This window comes from Kogia breviceps, chromosome 1 (assembly GCF_026419965.1).
Source record: "Kogia breviceps isolate mKogBre1 chromosome 1, mKogBre1 haplotype 1, whole genome shotgun sequence".
Classification (NCBI taxonomy): domain Eukaryota; kingdom Metazoa; phylum Chordata; class Mammalia; order Artiodactyla; family Physeteridae; genus Kogia; species Kogia breviceps.
In genome coordinates, this window is record NC_081310.1 from 87,854,004 (window position 1) to 87,877,984 (window position 23,981).

General features: G+C 38.1%; 1 protein-coding gene across 1 annotated transcript in view; it reads right to left on the reverse strand.

Annotated features, from left to right (window-relative positions):
- Positions 1–2,105: 2,105 nt before the first annotated feature.
- The window catches only part of LOC131760032 (Fc receptor-like protein 3), a 33,715-nt gene continuing 11,839 nt past the window's right edge, over positions 2,106–23,981 (reverse strand). Inside the window, exons 4-14 of the mRNA XM_067039145.1 lie at positions 23,400–23,642; positions 22,664–22,918; positions 22,143–22,427; positions 21,050–21,337; positions 14,205–14,483; positions 13,716–13,835; positions 8,194–8,221; positions 7,204–7,316; positions 6,922–6,990; positions 5,402–5,433; positions 2,106–5,306 (exon numbers count right to left, since the gene is read on the reverse strand). Coding sequence (XP_066895246.1) covers positions 5,163–5,306; positions 5,402–5,433; positions 6,922–6,990; positions 7,204–7,316; positions 8,194–8,221; positions 13,716–13,835; positions 14,205–14,483; positions 21,050–21,337; positions 22,143–22,427; positions 22,664–22,918; positions 23,400–23,642 — 1,856 coding nt within the window. The 3' untranslated portion in view covers positions 2,106–5,162. The remainder of the gene's footprint in view (positions 5,307–5,401; positions 5,434–6,921; positions 6,991–7,203; positions 7,317–8,193; positions 8,222–13,715; positions 13,836–14,204; positions 14,484–21,049; positions 21,338–22,142; positions 22,428–22,663; positions 22,919–23,399; positions 23,643–23,981) is intronic.

The following is a 23,981-nucleotide window of genomic DNA, read 5'->3' on the forward strand; positions in this document are numbered from 1 at the left end:
TGAAAGAGGGAAAGGGAAAAACAAAGGAACAAAAAAACAGTAGAGAAAAATAGGAAGCAAAAACTAAAGTTAATAAGTCCAACCATAACAATAATTATCTGAAATGTTAGTGGTCTAAACACTAATGAAATGAAAGAAATTATATGAATAGTTAAAAAAGTGAGACCCAACCATACACTGCTTACAAGAAACACACTTGGAATATAAAGACACTGATTGGAAGTAAATGGATAGAAACATATACATTATTCAAACAATAGCATAAGACAACTGGAGTGGTTACACTAATATTGGATAAAATAGATTTCAAGACAGATTATTATTAGAGATAAAATGGAATTTCATGATGAAAGAGACAACTTCAGAAATCCATAATTATTAATGTGTATACATCTAGTACCAGAGCCCCAAATACATGACACAAAAATTGATGGTAAAAAGGGAAAAAAACATAATTCCACAATTGTAGTAGGAAATTTTTTTTTTTTTTTTTTTTTTTGCAGTATGCGGGCCTCTCACTGCTGTGGCGTCTCCCGTTGCGGAGCACAGGTTCCGGACGCGCAGGCTCAGCGGCCATGGCTCACGGGCCCAGCTGCTCCGCGGCATGTGGGATCTTCCCGGACTGGGGCACGGACCTGCGTCCCCTGCATCGGCAAGCAGACTCCCAACCACTGTGCCACCAGGGAAGCCCTGTAGTAGGAAATTTTAACATTCTTCTCTCAGCTCTTGAAAGAATGTTAGACAAAAACTCAATAAAGGCACAGAAAATTTGAACAACACTCTCAACTTCCTCGACTTAATTGATATTTATAGAATGGGACACTCTAAAATTGCAGAATATATATTATTTTCAAGTGCACATGGTATATTCATCAAGACAGATTATATACTGGGTCATAAAACTAGTCCCAATAGGTCTGAAATGACTGAAATAATAGAATGTTCTCCAATAACAATGTAATTAAATTAGAAATCAGTATTGAAATCATGTACATACCCCTGTGACCTTGTCTTTTGAAGTAAAAGGCTGACTCAAGAGTTAATGATTGGGAAATGTTAAGATGTAGAAACAGGAATAGCTGTTGGGCTGGGGAACTGGTAACAATTTAGACTATAAATCCACCACATCAAATTTAAAATGTTTGCTTTTGAAAGGTACAGTTAAGAAAATGTAATGGCAAGTCATGTATCAGGAGAAAATATTTGCTAAGCATTTCTGACAAAGGTATACATATCCCAAATACATAAAGAACTCCAGTAACTCAGTAATAAGAAGACAAAGAACTCAAATTATAAAGAAACAAAAGAAAGTTTACTCAGCAAATAGTGCTGGAACAACTGACTATTCACAAGAAAAAAATGAACATTTTTCCTCACACAGTACACACACAAAAATTTTCACTCTAAATGGCTCTTAGGTTTGTATGTAAGAGTTAAACCATAAAATTTCTAGAAAACGAAATAGGAAAGAATCTTTTGACTTTGGGGTATACTTTCTTATATAAAAAACACAAAGCTTACCCATAAAATGAAAAAGTAGATCAATTGGATTTTATCAAAAATAAAAGAATATCTTCTCTTCAAAACACACCATTAAGAAAATGAAGGGCAAGTTACAGACATGGAGAAAACATTTGCAACACATATATCAGACCAGGATATATAAACAAACAAACAAAAAAAACCTCTTGCAACTCAATCATAAAAAAGACTATCCAATTAAGAAGAGGTAAAATGTGTGAACAGACACTTCACAAAAGAAGACCTACAAAGTGCTAATAGGGAATTGAGAAGATAATCAACGTCATTGATTATCAGCAAAATCAAAACCACGAGATAACACTATACCACACTACAAACTCCTTAGAGTGACCAAAATTAAAAACTGAAAATGCCAAATGCTGGCAAGGATGTGGAGGAACTGTAACTATCAAACACTGTTTATGGGAATGTAAAATGGTACAGCCATTTTGGAAAAGAGTATTGCAGCCTCTTAAAATGTTAAGCATCAATCTACTATGTGACCCAGCAATTATACTCCAGAGTGCTTACAAGTGAGCAATGGAAACATATATTCACACAAAGAATTGTACATGAATTTTCATAGCAGCTTTATTTTTAATAATGACAAATGAAACAATCCAAATGTCTATTAATAGGTAAATGGATAACCAAAAGTGGCATACACATATAATGGAAAATTTACCCAGCAATAAAAATTATATATATACTACGGATTCATGAAGCAATGTGAATGAATCTCAAAATCTTTCTGCTTGGTGAAAGAAGCTAGGCACAAAAGAGTATATACTCTATGGTTCTATTTATATAAAATCTTAGAGAATACACTGTAATCTACAGTGACAGAAAGCATATCAATGATTGCATAAGATAAAGGTGGAGGGAAAGAAGTATTATGTACAGGATAAGGAAACTTTGGGGGGTGATGGAGATATCTGGGATCTTGATTGTGGTGTGTCTTCATGGATGCATATATTTGTCAAAATTCATCAAATTGTATACTTTAAATCCATACTGTTTACTCTGCATAAATTATTCAATTATTTGTAAAAAAAAATAAAATAAATGTAAAGAAAGAAATTATAGTAATGTCTTGAATCTTAATGCCCCAACTGTTACCTTCCTGACTAGTTGGGAAAATAATTTCCTCATGAATCTTCTCCCAAATATTTCTTAGACTCTCTCTGACTGCTTACAGGTACTACTATTTGCCCTTAGTTTGAAGACCTGCATAAGGGGTTCTGGGAGGGAGGTCCTCCATACACTCGGAACTATTCTGTGGGCTGTACAGCCCCTCTGGTGTCCCCATTTCTTGCTGGCATTTCCAGATTCTGTCTTAGAGGTTTCTGTCCTTGGTGCTGTTTGCACCTCTTTAATGCACTCCTGGATAGTGACTCTTACTGTCCATGGGAAGCTACCTCAATCCTGTCTTTCTCCCTTAGGGATTTTTTTCTCTCTTAAGTCAAGAGAGAAAACCTGCCTTTTGTCACCACTCTTTTAGATGGGTTTCCCACAGCTGGATCTAGTGTCATGTTCCCCTTCTCCTGTATACCTTATTCTTTCTGGAGCTCAAGGTGGGGAGGCATTTGGAGCAAAATTTAAGCACAGACATAGACTACATCTGAATTCATTGCTCCCTCTAAAGGTCAGGCATACATTATAGATTGCATATTGTACCTACTAATATGGAAACTAGAATGGTAAGTCCCTCTTTCATAATAAAAATATGTATTTCCTCTTTAAGAAGGCAATCATTTTTTCCCTTGGAAAACAATCTTGTTAGTTGAATTCATTAGTCAAGGCTAAAAGCCTCAAATCAGATTGCATTTTGATATGTTATACTTCCTGATGTCTAAGCCTCTGACACCCAAGGGGAAAGACATAAAATTTGAAGTACATAATACTTCTATGCTTGAGTTGTTTTCAAGGTTTTCAAAGCATCATTTCATTATTTACTTAACGTTATCAACAATGGCTGGTGTAAAATCAATGATGTCCATAAATTGTATCAGTTGAGGTGCATCAGTCCTCAGTGAACTTCTAGCTTCTTTCCTTAAGTTCTATTGTTTTCAAAGCTAAAAAAGTTCAGTGTAACAGTAGGTGATAGAGGCTAACAATTTCAATTATTCCTTTTCTGCCTCAGCAGAACTTATGAATAAAACTGCTTCTGACATTTTTTGCTGGCATACTTAAAAAAATGTTTTTTCTTCATTGGTAGACACCCAATATCTGTCAGTCAATTGAGGAAGTGATTAGGAGTCACTGAGCAATGGAAGGGGACGTCCTCCTTTGAGCCTACTAATTGCCTTGCATCTCTACACCCACTGCCAGCTCAGGTCATGAGGACTCCTGAGTGACCCTAAGTTTTACCACCTGAGTCATGTGAATCATTGGCTCTTCTGACATTCCAAGATTGTTGTTGATGCTTCTATAGCCATCAAATAGTGGATGTTGAATAATTAAACAGTAAAACTGAGCTGCAACTGGTAGGAGGAATGTTTGATCTTATGAGAGATGAAGTATCTTGAAGACTACAAATTCTTTGTGGGCTGGGGTGTGTATGTGTGTGTGGGTCATATACCTGCATCTATCTTTATCTATCATCATCATCGTCGTCATCAATCATTTATCATCTATGTATCTATGTATAAATTTGTGTTAGTTTGCTCTGGCTGCCATAACAAAATACCACAGACTAGGTGGCTTAAACATCAGATATCTATTTTCTCACAGTCTAGAAGTCCAAGATCAAGGTGCTGGCAGAGTTGGTTTCTGGTGAGACCTCTTCCTACCACCTTCTGGATTTGCAGATGTCTGTCTTGCTGTGTCTTCACATGGCCTTTCCTTTGTGTGCATGAAGAAAGATAGAGAGGGCTCTGGTGTTTCCTCTTCTTCGTAGGAAGACACCAGTCCAATTCAATTAGGGGCCACCCTTATGACCTCATTTAACCATAATTATCTCCTTAAAGGTCCTATCTCCAAGTATAGTCACATCGAATTTTGAGAGAATACAATTCAGTCCATTATACTATCTAATCAGACAATTTGGAAGGTCTCTCCCATTAAATAGAATGTGCTATTTTTAAAAAATCTTAATACTGATGTATATTTCATGAAGAAATAGTATATACGTGGATAGAACAAAGCTTTTTGGTTGTTTCCAATTTGGTAGCTGGAACAAAGCATGTACAACAGAACATCAGCAATGCCACTATCAACCACACAAAAATGGAAACAAGATGTTTAGAACAAACTGTTTATGTAGAGATAGTACATTAAAAGATTTTGATCCCACTTAGATCAACCAGTCACGATCGCATCCTTGTGATCTTGGCTAGACCATTTCTCCCTTCTAATCAACAGGCCCGGGAGCTTAAGGCCCAACTGCCCCGCCTTCACATGTGTCTCTACAGTGAAAAGAATGCAGAATTTACTCAAATGCTTCTCACTATATTCCTAGAGAACACACAGACTCAGGCACAGAGGAAGTTGGCAGAACTTTCACCCAGCCTGATGTCCCCTATAACCCAGCCTCTTGGGATGCTGAGCCCTGGAGGGAAAGAGGTAGCATGGCTGGGGATAACAGAGATAATGACACAGACTGCTTCTCAGGGTCTCTGTGAGCCACTATGGGTACAGAGCTAGTGGTCTAAGGCTGACAATGCACTTGGGAAATTCTCATAGTTTTCTGCAGCATCTTCAAGGTCCCTGTCTTGATTGATGGCCAGCCCTTCAGAATCATCTAGATGTGCCTTCTTCAACTCTGAATAGATGACTGCAGGCTCCTAGTGGAAAAAAAAACCCCAAAACACAAACAGTAAGCATCTAAATGTAGGTGAGGAAGAGCAGAGGGGAAAGCAAGCCAGGAAATATGACCCACCTTATCCTCCCAGCGTTTCTTTGGTGAATTTGCTGTTGGATGGGAAGAGGAAGGAAAAGTATTAAACTGTGGGTAATACATTGTAACTTACTAACTTACCTACTCACAGTGCATTCCAAGCCAATCTTTCCTCTGCTGACTCATTTCCTAACTGTCTCCTCTGCTGAATTCTTCCAAGCCCTCACAGACCAAGAATCTCATCCTCACACAAATAAAGCCTTTCCTCTGCCCATAAAATGCCCAGAATGACTTTCCTGAAAATATCTTTCTTTTTCCACTGCTCATCACAACCCCAGCAGAGCAACTCTGTTATTTCCACACCTCCCTGCCACTATTTAGGACCTCTATGGCTACACTGATCATCTGGGAGAAGGAAGTAAATATGATTCACTTCACTTTGCACCGAGAAATTGGAGGAGGCAGCTCCAATAGGGATTTGGCATTCTAAGGCCAAACAGAAAATGCCCAGTAAGCCAAAGATATGCAGTGCTAACACTGAGAAAATTCAGTGTGTGTATTTCTCCTATCCTGTCAAGTGATTCTTTGGATCTCTTTCATTTAGTTATTCAGCCAATAAGCATTCAGTGAACAATGACCTTCTATTAAGGATTGGTAAGCTATAAGGAGGCAAAAATGACATAAACTCAGTCCATACAATTAAGAATCTTATCATTTTTAAGGAGAGAAATAGACATGGAAACAAATGCAACAAGTATTATGAGCACCAAGATAAAAATACATATTAAACTATGCTGTTGCCACAAAGGGTAATCAGTTCCTCTCAGGTTAGGAGATAGGGAAGGCCGGTGGGAATTACAGAGTTTCATGATGGTAACTGAATTATTTCTTGAAATGTGAGCAAGGGTCACAGACAAACTAGAGGCAAGAACATTACAAGACAAATAAGAAGCACGAGCACCAAAGCACAAAACAACCCAATTTGATCAAGGAAATGTTAAGAGTTCAATATGGTTAAAGTAAGGACATAAGGCAGAGCTTAGAGGAGGGACAAAATCACAGGGGGAGGTAAGGGTCATGCTTTAAAATGGAGAATCACTGAGGGCAGTTAACCTAGGCAATGATGTGATCAATTGTGCATCTCAGAGGGATCACACTGGAAACAGGTCGTTAGAAGGTTGGAAGGAGAATGAGATTAGAAATAAAGAGACCAGTTAAGAGAATTACAATTGTCTACACATTAGATAATTAAAGGCTTAATTTAGCAATTATGTTCATTCATTCATTAAAAAAAATTTGAGGGGGCCTATTGTTTTCTAAGCATAACACTATATGCTACTGATACATTAGCAAAGAAATAAGGTGTCTGTCCTTAAAGAGTTTATGGGGTAATGGTGGCAGTATAGACAGGTAAGAGGGAATGAATGTGATTATAGGATTGGTAATATAAGAGGAGCAGTTAATGCCTCTCATGTTGGATTCATATTGAGATGACTCTTTGATCAAAAACCCATTGCTGGATTTGATAAAACACTGCCACCTTACCTCTACTTGTGTCTCACCTGAATTTTCTTTTGTATCTTGGATGCTCCATATCTGGGAATAAACCAGGTTGCTCTCACCAAGATCCACTGCAAAAGAATAGATCACAGTTGGCTGTAGTCAAGAGCTCACACTATAAACTCTTCTTCCCAGTCACCAAGTTTATAACCACCTTCTAAACTTGACATAGTGCCAGAAATGACATTTTTATATTAAATATGACTGAGCCATGGACTGTTGCTCAATCTCTCTTCCCTCCCTGGTTCACCCCTGGAGCCCTCTGTTCCTTAGGAAGTTCTCACCATCGCTGAACACTGGCTGCAGTTCCACTGGGTCTAGTAGTTCAGAGTAAGTGGGCTCTTTGGGGTCAGTGCTGGAGGTACTAGAAGATTCCTTAAACTCCCTGGGACTGTAACTGTGACAGAAGGGGAGAGAGACAAAAAGGAGAAAATATTTGTGGATTATACAGAATCTCAGGATAATCAATATCCAGGAAGAGCTCAACATGGTTCATGTGAAAATATCATGGCTGCTACTCTAAGAGTCTTCATGCCTCTTTTGAGAAAACGTCAGAAGTATGGCACAAGAGAGAGCCAGGGCAGCATTACAGAGAAAGCCAGCTGAGGCAAGGTCAGAGGACAAAGGCTATATAGTTCAAGGTCCCTTTGATAGAGTAAACACTTGTGTTTGCCTATTTTTTATTACTTTCAAAAGTTTAAATGTTTCAACATCGATACACAAAGGCTTCTGCATTCCACAGAAGTTGACCTTTGTCTTTTTCTAGTTTCCTTTCAGTTTTCTACCTCATATTACAATGATCTACCTTTCCTGTAAAATACTATGAAGGCTCTTCACGAAAAGTATTTTTTTCCAATTTCTTTTCCTTCTGCAGTTAATATTGTGAGTTGAACATTGCCAGCATTCAATAATCGTTTCCTGAATGAGTGTATGAGTGGGGAAATAAGCGATAAGGGAGTGAATAAATGTAGCCTTATGAAAGATGACATCATTAAGACATCAGTGATAATTCTCTACTGGCACACACTTAAGGAAGGAAATAAATTAACCATGGATAGTAAATAACATTAATTCTGTGTAAAAGTATGTATAAGTGAGTATTATTCACAACTATGATTGAAAGTGGCCTTCTTAATCACATTTTTTACTTCATAAGAATTTGAAAGTTTTAACAGGAAATGAGTAAAATTTTTCTAATGTACATAATTCCATGTTCTATCTTGTGAGCGTAAATAAAATGAAAATGTTGACAGTACAAGAAGCAGAGATCTCACCTAGGTGTTCCAGTTGTGGAAAGTCCTCCTGAAAAATGAAAAAAGGAACATTGATGATAAGTGATCTCTGTGGACAATGTGCTCTACGTTAGAATATCCTTTCCCAGAAATCAAATTCAGCCTAGATTTCAGCAATGGCAAATCTTTGAGAACATCTGGCTCCACCCCTTATGTCATGTTATAGATAAGGAAGGTGGGGTCTGGAGAGACTTTTGCACAGAATCACACTTATTCTCAATCATTCAATCGGTAATAACAGCATGAACTCTAAGTAGTTGTGACCAAGTAGCAGAAGAGAGACAACTTAATATTTAACTCTAGGTCAAGTGCTTCCCGTACTCCCAACTTCTCTATTCTCACTGCAGCCCTATGAGGTAGAGACAAGCAGACTGAGGCCTAGAGGGGGGTTAAAATTAATACTTGTTACACAAGTATGACTCAATAGGACTACCAGAATAAGCTCAGACCTTTCTTTATCTGTGACCTTACAAATCCATTTCAACAACATTGGGTGCATATTGTTTTCTCCATACCCCTTCTTTCCTTCGCTTTCACCTGGCTAATACCAATTTATCTTTCCTCCTCCAGAGCTTTCCCTGATACCAACAGGCTGGATTAAGTGACCTATATCCTTGCACATAGAATCCTGCAATATTAAAATTACTATATTGTATTTTAATTATCTATTTCTGTGTTTGCCTCTAACTCTCTCCTTCATGAAAAGGTGTGTTACTTGAGGGCGCAAAACTTGTCTTAATTATTTTTCTATTTCCAGTGCCTAGAAGGTTGAAAATATTTAGTAAAGATTTGTTAAACAACTGAACAAATTAAACTATGTACAATGAGGACTAAAAGAAAAAGAAGTTGACAATTTTTTAATAGGTGACTACATGTAAACCTAATTTGGAAGCCTACTGCATCAGCCTTGAAAATATGCCAACTTTCCATCAACACAAAAATATTGAAATCTTTCTGGCCTGCCCAGTACAGCCTCTGCCCAGTTTCCCATCTCTGCCCTTTGCCTACTTATCTGTGGCTCTATATCTATCTCACTGGTCTTAGAGAACACACGTTATTTCCCAGAGTAAACATATTCAGCCTTACCTCTCATGGAAAATGACTGATTAATGCCTACAAACCCCGTCTTTGGGAACCAGGTGTCCTGAGTTAAACTAGAGGTATGTAAGCGTGATCCTGGCCTGTATCTCTCTCCTCAGGGCCATTGTAACCATATCAATCAACAACTAATACCCTTACTTGTATGCAGGTTAACTAAGTCCCAGGATGCATCTGAGAGTCAGATTATCTCTTCATCTGCATAAAGGAAAACAGACCCAGAAGGTGGCTATTTATAATATAAGCTAGTATTCACTAAAGATATATGGGCCAGGCACTGTGCTAAGCAGTTTACATAGATTGTCTCATAGCACCTAAAAGGTATATACTATTATTATGACCATTATACAGCTAAGGGCACTGGAGTTTGGAGAGTTACATTACTGGAATTTAATTTCAAGCAGTTATAGAGTCAATAAATATATCACTCCCTTAGGTAACTTGGAGGAAACACTCAGGCTTAAGGAATTTGAAAGGGCTGAGCTCTTCCCCGAGAAGACTGGTCAATAATGAGAGGGAAGACTTTGCTATGAGGGAAGTACAATAGACAAGATTTTGAGATGTGAAAGGCAGAGACCCTCTGATTGACACTGTCAGAATTCCTTAGTTGAGTTTGCTATTTTAAAAAAAACACTGCCCTTAGATCTAGAGGACAGAATCTCCTGGGTTTCTGCCCTCGTGGATCACATAACAGGTTGCTCACTGACTGAGCAACCTGTTTTTTGAATATTATCAACTGCAATACTGAAGTTCTAATGTCTACACTTCTAGTATGCTACTGATTAATAAATGACATCCAGGTAGGCAATGAGATAGAAAAGTAATTTTTTTTTTTTTTTTTTTTTTTTTTTGGGTACACGGGCATCTCACTGCTGTGGCCTCTCCTGTTGTGGAGCACAAGCTCCAGACGCACAGGCTCAGCGGCCATGGCTTCCCCTGCATCGGCAGGCAGACTCTCAACCACTGCTCCACCAGGGAAACCCAGAAATGTAATTTTTAAAGTAAGAGGTACAACCAGCCTTTTACAAGTCACCAAGATGTAATGGAGAGAATATGGACTCAAGGGCTAGGGAGACCCCAGTTAAGCCCTAACTCTGACTCTTAGTAGATACACATGAATTTGGAAAGGTTGCTAAATTCCCCAAATCTTCATTTCTTCATCTTTAATATGGTTATAATGATATTGGTTGAATTGAAGTGAAATGTACACACTGAAAAACAGAGAATTAGACACTATAAAATTGCATATAATAGACTCTAAATGAATGACAGATTTATGATGAGTACTATCAGGGTTAGTGCTACACACATAATTGTATATGTAATATTATTTAAGAAACTATTAAGTAGCTTTAAATATCAGTCATAAAATGATGATGCCATTTTTTGTACAAAGAGGAAGGATGGATGCTCATTGATTGACCTGAAAGTGGAAGTCAGAAGACAATGCTTAACCACTATCATTAAGGAAAGTGTGTAAAGTCTTCATTAAATTGAGACCCAATTATTCGTTTACTTGCTTGATTTTCAATATGAGCCCTGAAAAAGAAAAACAGAAGCGTTTGGTCTGACAGAAAAAGAGAGTTGATGTTACACCACAGAGAAAGACAGAAAGTAAAGGATTAGTAATTCCAGATATAAAGTCTTGAAATCTTATAAGCACCCAAAGCACTGAATAAAACAGTCCATGCATTCAAAGATTTCTGATCCATGAAAAAACATTCGGAGAGAAAAATAAAAGCAATCACATAAGAAAAAGACAAGGATTATTGCAGATTTCTTGTTAGAAATCATGCACACAGGAAGACAGTACAGCACCTTTAAAATATTAAAAGAAAACAAATTTTTCAACCCAGAATTCTATGCCAGTAAAAATATATTTCACAAATGAATGCAAAACAGAGACTTTTACAGACATACAGAAGCTGAAATAATTCATCACCAGCAGACCCATACTATAAGAAATGTTAAAAGAAATCTTTTAGGTGGGAAGAAAATGATACCAGATGAACATATGGATATAAAAAAAGGAATGAAGAACATTGAAAGTGGTAACTTTATAAGTAAATGTATAATATTTAAAAATTATATGTAAGCTTCTTTAAAAGATAATTGTTTACAAAATTAACAACAATGTAACAGGCAGGGGAGAAATGGAGTACACAATGGTAAGATTCTTATGCTATACATGAAGTGATAGAATGTCACTTGTAAGTAGACAGTGATAAGTTAGATACGTATACCATACACTCTAAAACAACCACTAAAATAACAAAGCAATGAGTTATATACCAAAAAAGGAAATAAAATGGAATAATAAAAAATACTCAAGTGGTCCAAAAGAGGGTAGAAAAAAAGGAAATGGAAAACAAAGAACAGATGAGACAAATAGAAAACAAATAGCAAAATAATAGATTTAGGGACCTAACCCTATCAATAATCACATTAATGTAAATGGTCTAAATTTTTAAAATTAAAGGGTAGAGACAGCCATTTAGATAAAAAATCCAAGTTAACTATATGCTATCTATAAAAATACAGTTTAAATATAGAGGCACAAATAAGTTAAAAATAAAAGGGCAGAAAAAAGAAATATCATGTTAACATTATTTATATTAATATATTAATATCAAAGAATATTTCAGAGTAAATGATGCTACAGGAATAAAAAGGTTATAAGGATAATGTGGTCATTTCATCAAAAACACAAAACAATGATAAATATTTGTGCACCTAATAATAGAGTTTCAAAATACATGAAGCACTTGTGATAGAATTGCAAGAAGAAATGGAAACATCTACAAATATTGTTGAAGATTTCAATACCCTTCTCTCAATAACTGATAGATCAAGTAAAAAGAAAATCAGTAAGGATATAGAAGATTTCAGCAACACTATCAATCAAGTTCACAAACAAATTCATACTACAAGAAATGTTAAAAAGAAGTCCTTCAAGCAGAGAAAGAATGATACCATATGGATGTATGTATATACAAAAAGGAATGAAGAATTCTGGAAGTGATAACTAAGTAGGTATTACCTAGACATCAAGCCAGAAAAAGAAATGACAAGAAAATAAAACTACCAAATCAATATCCCTTATGAACATAGGTATAAACGTTCTTAAAAATTTTAACAAATCAAATTCAAAAATTATAAGCAAGTGAGGTTGACCCCAGAAATGCAAAGCCAGTTCAACATTCAAAATCCAAAATCTGTATCACTAGGGCTTCCCTGGTGGTGCAGTGGTTGGGAGTCCGCCTGCCGATGCAGGGGGCGCGGGTTCGTGCCCCAGTCCGGGAGGATCCTGCGTGCCGCGGAGCGGCTGGGCCCGTGGGCCGTGGCCCCTGGGCCTGCGCATCCGGAGCCTGTGCTCCGCGGCGGGGGAGGCCGCAACGGTGAGAGGCCCGCCTAGCACACACACACACAAAAAAAAGAAAAGAAAAAAAATCTGTATCACTAGACTAGAAAATAAAATAATATGATCATCTCAATCAATGTAGAAAAAACATTTGTCATTTTTTTCTGTAAAAACTGTCAGCTAATTACAATTAGTAGGGAGTTCTTCAGCCTAATAAATAGCAGCTACAAGAAATCCACAGCTAATATTATCATATGCAGTGGTGAAAGTCCAAATAGTTTTCCCCCTTTAAGTTCAAGAACAAGACAAGTATGTCTATTCTCAACACTTCCATTCAACATTGTAGAGGAGGTTCTAGCCAGTCCATTAAGGCAAGAAAAAGAAATAAAAAGAATCCAGATTGGAAAGGAAGGAGTAAACTTATCTTTATTCACAGATGACTTGATCATCTATGCAGAAAAATCTGATGGAATCTACAAAACTAATGTTAGAACTCATAAGAATGTTTAGCAAGGCTGCAGGATATGAGATCAATGTACAAAAATCAATTGGATTTCTATATACTAGCAACAAACAATCAGAAATTGAAATTTTAATTTCATTCTCAGAATATCTATTAATTTTATCTACTAATAAATATCAGTGTCTTTATATGCTTTTCAAATACATCTCAGAGTTTATGGTTTGTACTTATGGCTATTGTCTATTTTTGTTGTTGTTACAAGTGGAGGACTTTGTTTTTCCGTCTTTTTGTTTTCAGTAAGCTTGGACTGGGGTTGGAACAGTAAATACTTAACTTTCTAATTTTTAAATGGAAGCAAAACTCTGTTGTCTGATTTAAATCTGAAATTAAACACATGGAGTAGTAACTTCATTAAGAAATTTGTTCTACCTTTTTGTCACTGCCACTCTGTGGCAGTGATTAGAACTGAGGGCTTAGTACTTGGAAAGGAATAATTGACCTTTATAGGATGTACTACACAAGTACAAGTTATTACAACAATGGAAAAGTCACAATATCAAAGAGTAAGATATAGTCACTCACCTGAATTACTTTGGGTCCTGAAGTAACACACCAGAGCAGCAGTAGCAGCAAGGACAAGGATGCTTAGCAGCCCTGCAGTAGCTCCCTCGGTGATAAGTGTTATTTTGTTACTGGAAGGCCCTAAGTGAAGAGACCTATACTTGAGTTCAGGGCCAAATATTTTTTTATCTAGACAAAAAACATGTAGGTGGGGACTAGCGATATATTAGGACAGGTTTTTGCCAAGTTCTGATGTCTCAATTTGAATCATTTACAGTATAATTTGTAATTTTCAAAATAATAGCACATGCGAGTGATTGCCAGAATCTAACATTAAAATTTATTCCTTTTCCCTCCCCCACCCCCATGAAATCAGTACCAGTCTCCAGAAGCCCCAAGCCTTGGTTTCATATTAATAACTCTTTGACACTGGGAGAATTTCTACAGTCTATTGGAGAAATATTTTATTGCCTATAAATGTAACCTATAACCCAGTTACCAGCAACCCACCTGTGATGTTGAGTGTCACCATCTCACTGTGCTGGACCCCCAGGCCATTGTCAGCCTCACAAAAGAAGTTCCCAGAATGCTCTGCCATCAGAGTGAGGTTGAAGGATGCTCCTCCTCCAAAGGGGGCTGAGATGCTCCCCAGGGTGACATTCTTGTGATAAAACCAGTACAGGATCGGTGGAGAGCCTCTTTGGGCCTCACAGCGAAGCTCTAACACATCTCCCACCATAGCCTGGGCCCCAGCAGGGTGGAAGGTGAAGACAGGATGAGACACTGGAACTGAGGGAAGCAACATAGTTCATGAGCAGGTTTAATTAAGTATGTGTACAAGATAAGTTAATAAAAGAAATATTTAGTTTAGTTTAGTAGTAGGAACATAGACCTGGGATTCAGGAAAACCTGAGTTTAAATCCTGTCTCTGTCCTTTATTAGCCCTGTGATCTTGATGTTTTAAAAACTTTTTACTAGTTCCAAGTCTCAGTTTATTCCTTTGTAAAATGGAGCTAATAATAATTATATCACAAGCTATGGTAATAAGAATCATGTATGTAAAATGCTCGATAAATGTTAGCTACTATTACTGATAGAAATAATAACTAAAAGCAAGGTTTCTCCATATCATTGATTGACTCCTGAGACTTAGCTTTAAACCTAGACTTCCACACCTATCTGAAGTAGGACCTCATTACCTTTTACCCAGTGACCTTGCTTCATTTTTATGCATAGCATTAACACTAACATCTATCAATGTATGTATCTATGTATCTCTCTCTTATTTATCTATCTATCATCTATGATTGTTGTATATCTGATTCCTCTAATAGATGTAAGTTTCATAAGAATGAGGACTTATCTGTTTGTTCATTTTTGTATTTCCGGCTGCTGGAACTTTGCCTTGGCATGTAATAGTTCATCAATAATTCGTGAATGAGTGGATGACTAAATTGATCCAGCTTGGCCCCAAAATATCCAGATACAGCAATAACAACATGATTTCCAATTTACTTTGTGATTATAGAAATAGGACAGCCAGGAAAAACAGAAAGTCATTATGTTTTAAATTAATATATGGAATTATTAATCAATAATTAATTAATGTGAACTGTGAGATTGCTGATTCTGCTAAGTTGTGAGGGAACCTGGATGAGCCAATCTGTGTGCAGTGCTTTAGATATAAGCTGTGTGCTTCATTGGCAAGAGGAGTTTGGTAAGGATCTCAAGCTTTGCTTTGCATCTTAGATTGGCTAAAGGGGAGGGAGCACGGAGACAATCCATTGAATGGGAATAATTCACCCTCTGTATATCCTTTGCAATATATAGTGACCTGGGCCAAATGCTAAGGGTCTCAGGGGTAAGGCTTTATACATTCTTTGCACATCTCAGTGTGCCTTTCCACCCATGTCACCACCTCATATATTTTTATCCAGTTTTTATTGCTGTAAAATACACATAACTTAACATTTTCCATCATAAACTTTAAGTGTACAGTTAAGTGGTATTAAATACTTTCATGACATTGTGAAACCAACAACACCATCCATCTCCATAACTTTTTACCTTGAAAAACTGAAACTTTATGCCCGTTAAACAGTAACTCCCTATACTCCATTTCCCCACCACCTGACAAGCACCAGGCTACTTTCTGTGTCTATGATTTTGACTAACCTAAACATAAGTGGGATCATACAGTATTTGTCTTTTTTTGACTGGTTTGTTTCACTTAGCATAATGACCTCAAGATTCATCCAGGTTGTATCATGTAGCAGAATTTTCTTTCTTTTTAAGTCTGAGTAATATTTCATGTTATGTGCATACCACACTTTGCTTATCCATTTATCTGTTGATAATGGATATTGGGTTATCAACAGATAAATGGATAGGGTTGCTTCTATGTTTTAGCTATTATGAATAATGTTGCTCTGTTCACATGTGTACAAATATCTTTTTGAGAATATATTTTCAGTGTTGGGGGATGTATACCCAGAAGTGGAATTTCTGTATCATATGGTAGCTCTATTTTTAATTTTCTGAGGAGCTTCCATAGTGTTCTCAATAATGATTTCATCATTTTACATTCCTACCAACATTACACAAGGATTCCAATTTCTCCACATCCTAGCCAACACTTGTTATTTTCTATTATTTCTATAGTACCCATCCTAATGAGTATGAGGTGGTATTTCATTGTAGTTTTGGTTTGCATTTCCCTAATAATGAGTGATGTTGAACATTTTTTTTCATGTATCTAATAGCCATTTATATATCTTCTTTGGGGAAATGTCTATTCAAGTCCTTTACTCATTTTTTTAATGAGTGCCCCATGATGCCAGCCCCTGCCCCTCAACCCACAGTGGCAGAGTCCACAAACCTTATGACACCAGAAAGGGTAGAGGTGCCAGCCTGACCCTGGCTCTCACCCTACCCCCTTGCTTTGCCTGCATTGGCGGAGCCTATGACTCAAGGGATCCCAGACATGAGAGAAAAGCCCACCATCCTGGGGCACCAGGTGATGATAACAGCAACAATTCAGGAGCAAAGCAGCAGTAACCCTGGAGGCACAGGAAGTGATAATAGAGCCACACTTCTTATAGAGACAGGGGAGGATGGAAAGTGACTACTCTCAAACGCAGCCAGAGACAGATTAGGTAAGAGAAACCAAAAATTTATGCCATACCACCACCTACTGGAAAACAAAAGAAAGGCCTCTGATTTCTAACTGTCACTACATCAAGTGCACCGGCAGAGAAACCACCCATCAAGTACGATGAAGAATCACAGTAACACTGTACCACAAAAATAAAGTGGCAATTCTCCAGAAACCAAACTTACAGTCATGAAATATTGTGATCTAACTGAGAAAGAATTCAAAATAGCTGTCATGCATAAACTCAACAAGCTACAAGAAAACTCAGAAAGGCAGATAATTGAGCTCAGAAATAAAATTAATGAACAGAAGAAATACTTTACCAGAGATATTAAAACTCTAAAAAAAAAAGGCCAAACAGGAATTCTGGAATTGAAGAACTGAATAAATGTTGAGTAGAAGTACTAGAAATAGATCAGACTATATGAAAGAGAGAATTAGCAATCTCAAAATAGAAATCTAGACATGATACAAGTATAAGAGGAGAGATAAATAAGATAATTTAAAAATGAGGGAATTCTTCAAGAGCTATCTGACTCTTTTAGGAAAGGCAGCATTAGTATAAGGGGTGTCACAGGAGAAAACAGTGAGAGGGGAACAGAGAGTATATTTAAATAAATAATAGCTGAGAACTTCCCAAACCTGGGAAAGAAACTGGATATACAAATCCATGAAGCTAAGAGAACACGTAATTACTTCAAATCAAAAAGACCTTTTACAAGACACATTATATTAAAATTATCAAAAGTCAATCACAAAGAAAGAATTTTAATGCAGCCTGGGGAAAAAAGGATGGTAACCTACAAAAGAACCTCCATGAGTCTATCATCAGGTTTCTCAACAGCAACTCTACAGGACAAGAGGGTATGGAATGACATTCTCAAAATACTGAAAGATAAAAAGTGTCACCTAAGAATATTTTTAACAGCAAAATTATTATTCAGATATGAAGGAGAAACAAAGACCTTCCCATATGAATGGAAGCTGAGGGAATGCATCAACACTAGTTCTGCTTACAAGAAATGTTGAAAGAAGCTCTTCTACAAAAAACAAAAAGGCAAAAGTACACAAAACTTTGAGGAAAGTGATAAATAGACAGAATCAGAAAATTGCAGCTCTTTATCAGAATAGGTTTTAAACACTTTATTATAGTGTAAAGTAAAAGGGGGGAGCAGAAAAATAACTATAGCTACTTCAATTTGGTAAAAAACTCACAATACAAAAAGAGATAATTTGAGACAATAAAAACATAAAAGGGGAAGAGGAAAAGAAAAGGATGGAACCCATATAGGTAAATGAAGATAAGATTCTATCAGCAGAAAATGGACTATTTTATCTAGGAGAGGTCTTATGCAAACCTCAATGTAACCACAAAATATAAATCTAGAACAGAGACACAAAACATGAAAAAAGGGAAACTGAGAAAAATACCATAGAAAACCACAAAACCAAAATGGCAGGCAGAAACTTAAGGGGGAAAAAAAAAAAACATGGAGATATAGAGCAACCTGAAAATGAAAGGTAAAATGGCAATACTAAATTCTCCTTTATCAATAATAACCTTAAATGTAAATGAGTTGAATTCACAAATCAAAAGACATAGAGTGTCTAGATGGAGTAAAAAATAAGACCCAACTCTATGCTGCCTCCAAGAAACTCACATTACCTTTAAAGACAAACATAGGCTCACAGGGAAAGGATGGAAGATGATACTCCATGCATATGGCAGCCAAAAAAAAAAAAAAAAAAGTGGGTATAGCCATGCTCATATCAGAAAAAAATAGACCTCAAGCCAAAAAAGATAACGAAGGACAAAAATGGACATTAATTATGATAAAGGGGACAATTCACCAAGAAGATGTAACAGTGATAAATATATATGCACCTAACATAGGAGCACCAAAATATACAAAGCAATTATTAACAGACCTAAAGGGAGAAATAGACAGCAACACAATAATAGTAGGGAACTGTAACACCCCACTATTAATGGATAGATCATACAGAAAGAAAGTCAACAAGGAAACAGCAGCCTTTAAAGAAACATTAGACCAGGTGGACTTGATAAATTTATACAGAACATTCCATCCAAATGAAGTAAAATACACATACTTCTTAAGTGCTCATGAAACTTTCTCAAGAATAAACCATATGTTGGAACACAAAACGAGCCTCAATGAATTTAAGAAGATTGAAATCATATCAACCATCTTCCCTGATCACAATGGTATGAAACTAGAGATCAACCACAAGAAAAAAGCTGGAAAATCACAAATATGTGGAGACTAAACAACAAGCTGCTAAACAACTATTGGGTCAAACAAGAAATCAAAGGTGAATTGAAAAAATACTTGAAGACAAATGAAAATGAAAATATGACATAACAAAATTTAACTTTGGGCTTCCCTGGTGGCACAGTGGTTGAGAGTCCGCCTGCCAATGCAGGGGACGTGGGTTCGTGCCCCAGTCCGGGAAGATCCCACATGCCGCGGAGCGGCTGGGCCCGTGGGCCATGGCCGCTGAGCCTGCGCGTCCAGTGCCTGTTGCTCCGCAGAGGGAGAGGCCACAACAGTGAGAGGCCTGCGTAACGCAAAAAAAAAAAAAAAAATTTAACTTTGCACATAAAGGAACTAGAAAAAGAAGAACAAATGAAGCCAAAAGTCAGTAGGAGGAAGGAAATGATAAAGATTCAAAGAGAAATGAAATATACATTAAAAAGAAAATAGAAAATATTGATAAAAATGAAGACCTGGTTCTTTTAAAAGATAGACAAAATTGCCATACCTTTAGCTAGATTCACTAAGAAAAATGAGAGAAGGCTCTGATAAATAAAATCAGAAATGAAAGAGGAGCTATAACAATGAATGCCCAGAAATACAAAGGATTATACAAGAATATTGTGAACATATGCCAACAAATTGAGCAACCTAGAATAAATGGACAAATTCTTAAAATCACACAACGTTCCAAGACTGAATCATAAAAAAATAAAATCTGAATGACCAATCAGTAGGAAAGAGACTGAAATAGAAATCAAAAACATTCCAAGAATAAAAGTACAGGACCAGACGACTTCACACGTGAATTCTACCAAACATTCAAAAGTGCTGTAAATCCTATCTTTCTCAAAATATTCAAAAAAACTGAAGAGAAGGGAATACTTCCTAACTTATTTTACAAGGCCAACATCACCCTGATACCAAAACCAAAGACAACACACAAAAAGAAAATTACAGGCCAATATCTCAGATAACATAGATGCAAAAATCCTCAACAGAAAATTAACAAACCAAATACAACAGTACTTTAAAAGGATCATACACCATGATCACGTGGGATTTACTCCATGTATGCAAGAGTAGTTCAACATTTGCAAATCAATCAACATGATACATCACATCAATAAAATAAAAATCATATGATCATCTTGATAAATGCAGAAAAACCATTAGGAATGGCTTAAGTTCCTGAATGTATAGTCAGAAGAAAGAATGCCAGGACTCTCAGGTAGAGGAAGAAAAAGTGGGGAGTCTGCTGGAATGTCACACCAGCAAATAACCCAAAAGAGAAGACACAGTTTGTTCTGGGCTGTAATTGCTGCAGGCATCCCTACTCATCTGTGACATTGAGAGTCACTCTGTCACTGAGCTGGACCCCCAGGCCATTGTCAGCCTCACAGGAGTAGTTTCCAGAATGTTCTGCAGTCAGAGAGGATTTGAAGAACGCTCTTCCAGAGGGAACTGAGCTGCTCCCCAGGCTGACATCCTCATGATAAAATCGGTACAGGATCGGGGGAGAGCCTCTCCAGGCCTCACAGTGAAGCTCCATCACGTCCCCCACCACAGCCTGGGCCCCAGGAGCCCTGAGGGTGAGGACAGGGTGAGACACTGGAACTAAGAGAGATAGTAGACTGTCAGAGGACTCTGATGCTGTGACAGACTCATAACCCCACTCAAGAAACTTAAATATAGATATATCTCTTGAACCATGAAGAGTAATCCTGGATAATTTTGTTTTCATCACTACAGTCCTCTCCACAAGTAAGATATCTTCAACTTTTGTCATCTTTGCCATTCCTTGGTTAGCTTCTAAATCTTCACAACTCTGTTCCTTTGCCTTCTTCCAAAGAGCCTCATGGCTGACAGAAAACCTAAACCCTGGCTTGTGAACCGAGGCTGAACAGAAGGAATTGGGAACTTACTTCTCAGTGTGACTCTGACCAGTTTACTGAGGATGGGACCGTGAATGTTGTCAGCTGCACAGTAGTAGTTCCCAGCATCACGCTCCTTCACAGTGAGTATCTGCAGCTCTGCTGACAAGGAACGCTGGGTCTTTGTTCCCAAACTTCTCATTGTGCCCTCTCTGTGCCAGGAGAATGTGACAGTCCCTGTACCCTTGGCTACTGAGCAGATAAGAAGCAGATTTTCTCCTTCAATCAGCTGCCCCTTGGGGGGCTGGATCTCTAGATTTACATCAGACACAGGGACTCCTGGGAGGACACAAGATGACACATGAGGGTTCTCATGGCAGAAACTTCAGGGTCAAGGAGAAGGCTGGTTCTGTCACGAACCAATAGCAGCAAGTACAATAAGCAGGGGTCCAAAGTGGGCAATAGGGAATTAATTGTGTATGTTATTATAAAGGCAGAAACACCCCTCCCACCACATACAACAGTTCCCATTCTTGGGGAATGTGGGGACTAGGCTCCTGACCTTCTTAAACCTAATGCTGACTGCAGTCACATTTTATTTACATTTATATCTAAGGAATCTTTGGTGCACTGATGGATCACAAAATCAGAGTGAACCCTGAGAATATGCCTTCTATCCTGAAATTCAAACCCCTTTCCTATCCTTCAAGACTCTTCTCCAGTCTCACCTCCATCTTCCCACATTCTTTTTTGATTTTTCCAGTTCATGTTTATCTTCCACTTTTATTTGGGGGTATGTTTAGGTCAACAAATGGAAGCAGCATAGGGACCTCTAAAGACTGCATGTGGTCATCTGTGCTTCTAGTTATCTGTTGACTCTTGAGAGAACATATCCTGTATGGGTCTGTAACCCCCCACAGGGTTGGGGACCCAGTAACTGATCAATAACTGTTATTAACTGAGTTAGATGGAAGAGAATGTTCTAGGGACATTAGGCCAGTGTTGAACCTGAAGAGAGAAGGATACCAGGACAGCTGAAATCTCCTCTCTGTTATGTTCAGTGTCCTAGGGAGCAGGAAATATCATTGCTCTGCTCTCCTCTCCCCGGCTCTGACTCTGGAAGTACAGCCCCACAGACACTCACTCTGCACATGTATCTGGGATCTCAAGCTTCTTTTCCTGACATGGTGAGTCACTGTCTCTGCCTGGCACCAGTAAGACCCTGAGTCTTCACTCCACATGGTAGGTAAATTGAACTCTGGGGAGCTGCTCCAGCCTGATCCCAAGGCCTGGTCTTCTCTGAAGAAGCAGAATTGAAGCTGAATGTATGACCGCTGTGGAGGGAGCCAAGTCTCACATTTCAGGGTCACCGCTCTCCCCTCTATGGGCTGGGAGGGTCTGGCTGTCAGCACAGGACGGGGAAACAGCTCTAGAGAGAAGAACAAACACAGTTCCCAGGGTAGTGAGGCTCAGGGTTCCTGGAAAGATGCACGTGTGCTTTCAGCACCAGCTATCAGAACACAGAGACCCAAGTAGGTGGAACCACTTTCCATCTCCCTCCCATGACTGGAGGCTTTTCATGAAATCCCCACTGATGAGCCCCTCCCGAAATCCTGGCACAGTTTCCCTGCCAAGTCCTATTACCCACAGGAGGGCAGCCATTACCTTGAACTTGAATTGTTAGAGGTTTTGAACTTTCTTTCTTTTTCATTCCCCAAATACCTTTCGTAGAAGCAGTACAATAATATTTGCCATTGTCCCTGGAGACTGAATTTAGTGTGAAGTATGATTTATGACTCTCACTAATTTTTTTTTCATTTTTGTAGAAAACTTCTTCACTTGTTGCATCTCTCCCCTGGCATCTCAGAACAACATCATCTCCTTCAAAGACAGGGTGTGGAGCCTGGATGATCAGTCTGTCTGCAAAGAGTGGAGGAATGAAATCAATTTATTTCCTGATGCTTGTTTCTTCAAACTCTCATTTCTTCCCATGAAGAAAGAGTTGCAATCCTACACATACCTGCAAATGTCCTCCATCAACATTTCCACATGATCCCCAAACCCAGTTCTCCCTTGTCCTAGGATAATGAACTAATTTCCAGAAAATATCCTTAAGAAATCCCCATACATATTGTTAAAAGAGAAGTTTTATACCATACCTTTCTTCAGACCCAAGTCCCTTTTTCCTGGTGACTTCTGACTGACCAATACTTCTCTGGATGGAGAGGATGGACAAGGCAGCATCCTGTTGCTGCCCCATCTCCTTAATTTCCCCACTGGGGTCAATACATCAAATATCCTCATGGCTGTTTACAGCCCTGCCTAGGCTCCCTGCATTAGCCTAGCCCTTAGACATGCTGCCCAGTGGTTTAATTTCAGACTCCCTCCTTTCTTTCCTCACCAGATAAAAAATCCATATGTACAGGGTCACTGGGAGAAGATCTTCGAGTCTTGCATTTGTAATATCCAGTCTCGTGTATTTGGAGCTCTTCAGATTTATTATCCAACAAATGATCATTATGATACCAAGATATGTCTCCTTGGGCTGGAGAAAGGGAATCCCTGCATGTGAGAGTCACTCTGTCGTTTTTGAAGTTTGTGGACCATGGAGGATTGAGGAGAAGAAAAGCTTTTGGAGTTACTCCTGAATAGGAAATGGAAAGATGAAGGCAGATAAAGGTGAATGAGAGGTGGGTGGAGCATAAGGAAGGGCCCAGCTGCAACTAGGAGTTTTTCTGGGCTAATTCCTATTAGGACCAGGGTTGGAAATGGAGCAGACACAACTTGGGGAAGTGCCTGGGAAATAATCTGTTCTTTGTCATTTTTTGCCTAGTAGCAGTGGGCAGGTAGGTGTCATGGGGGATAGGTCTCAGGTTCCTGGTATGGGCTCAGAAAAGTTCAGGAGACATGATTCGTAGTTTGGTAAACACTGTGAGGGCCTCTGAAGGTGGGCTGATTCTGAAATGCTCTTGTCCTATACATT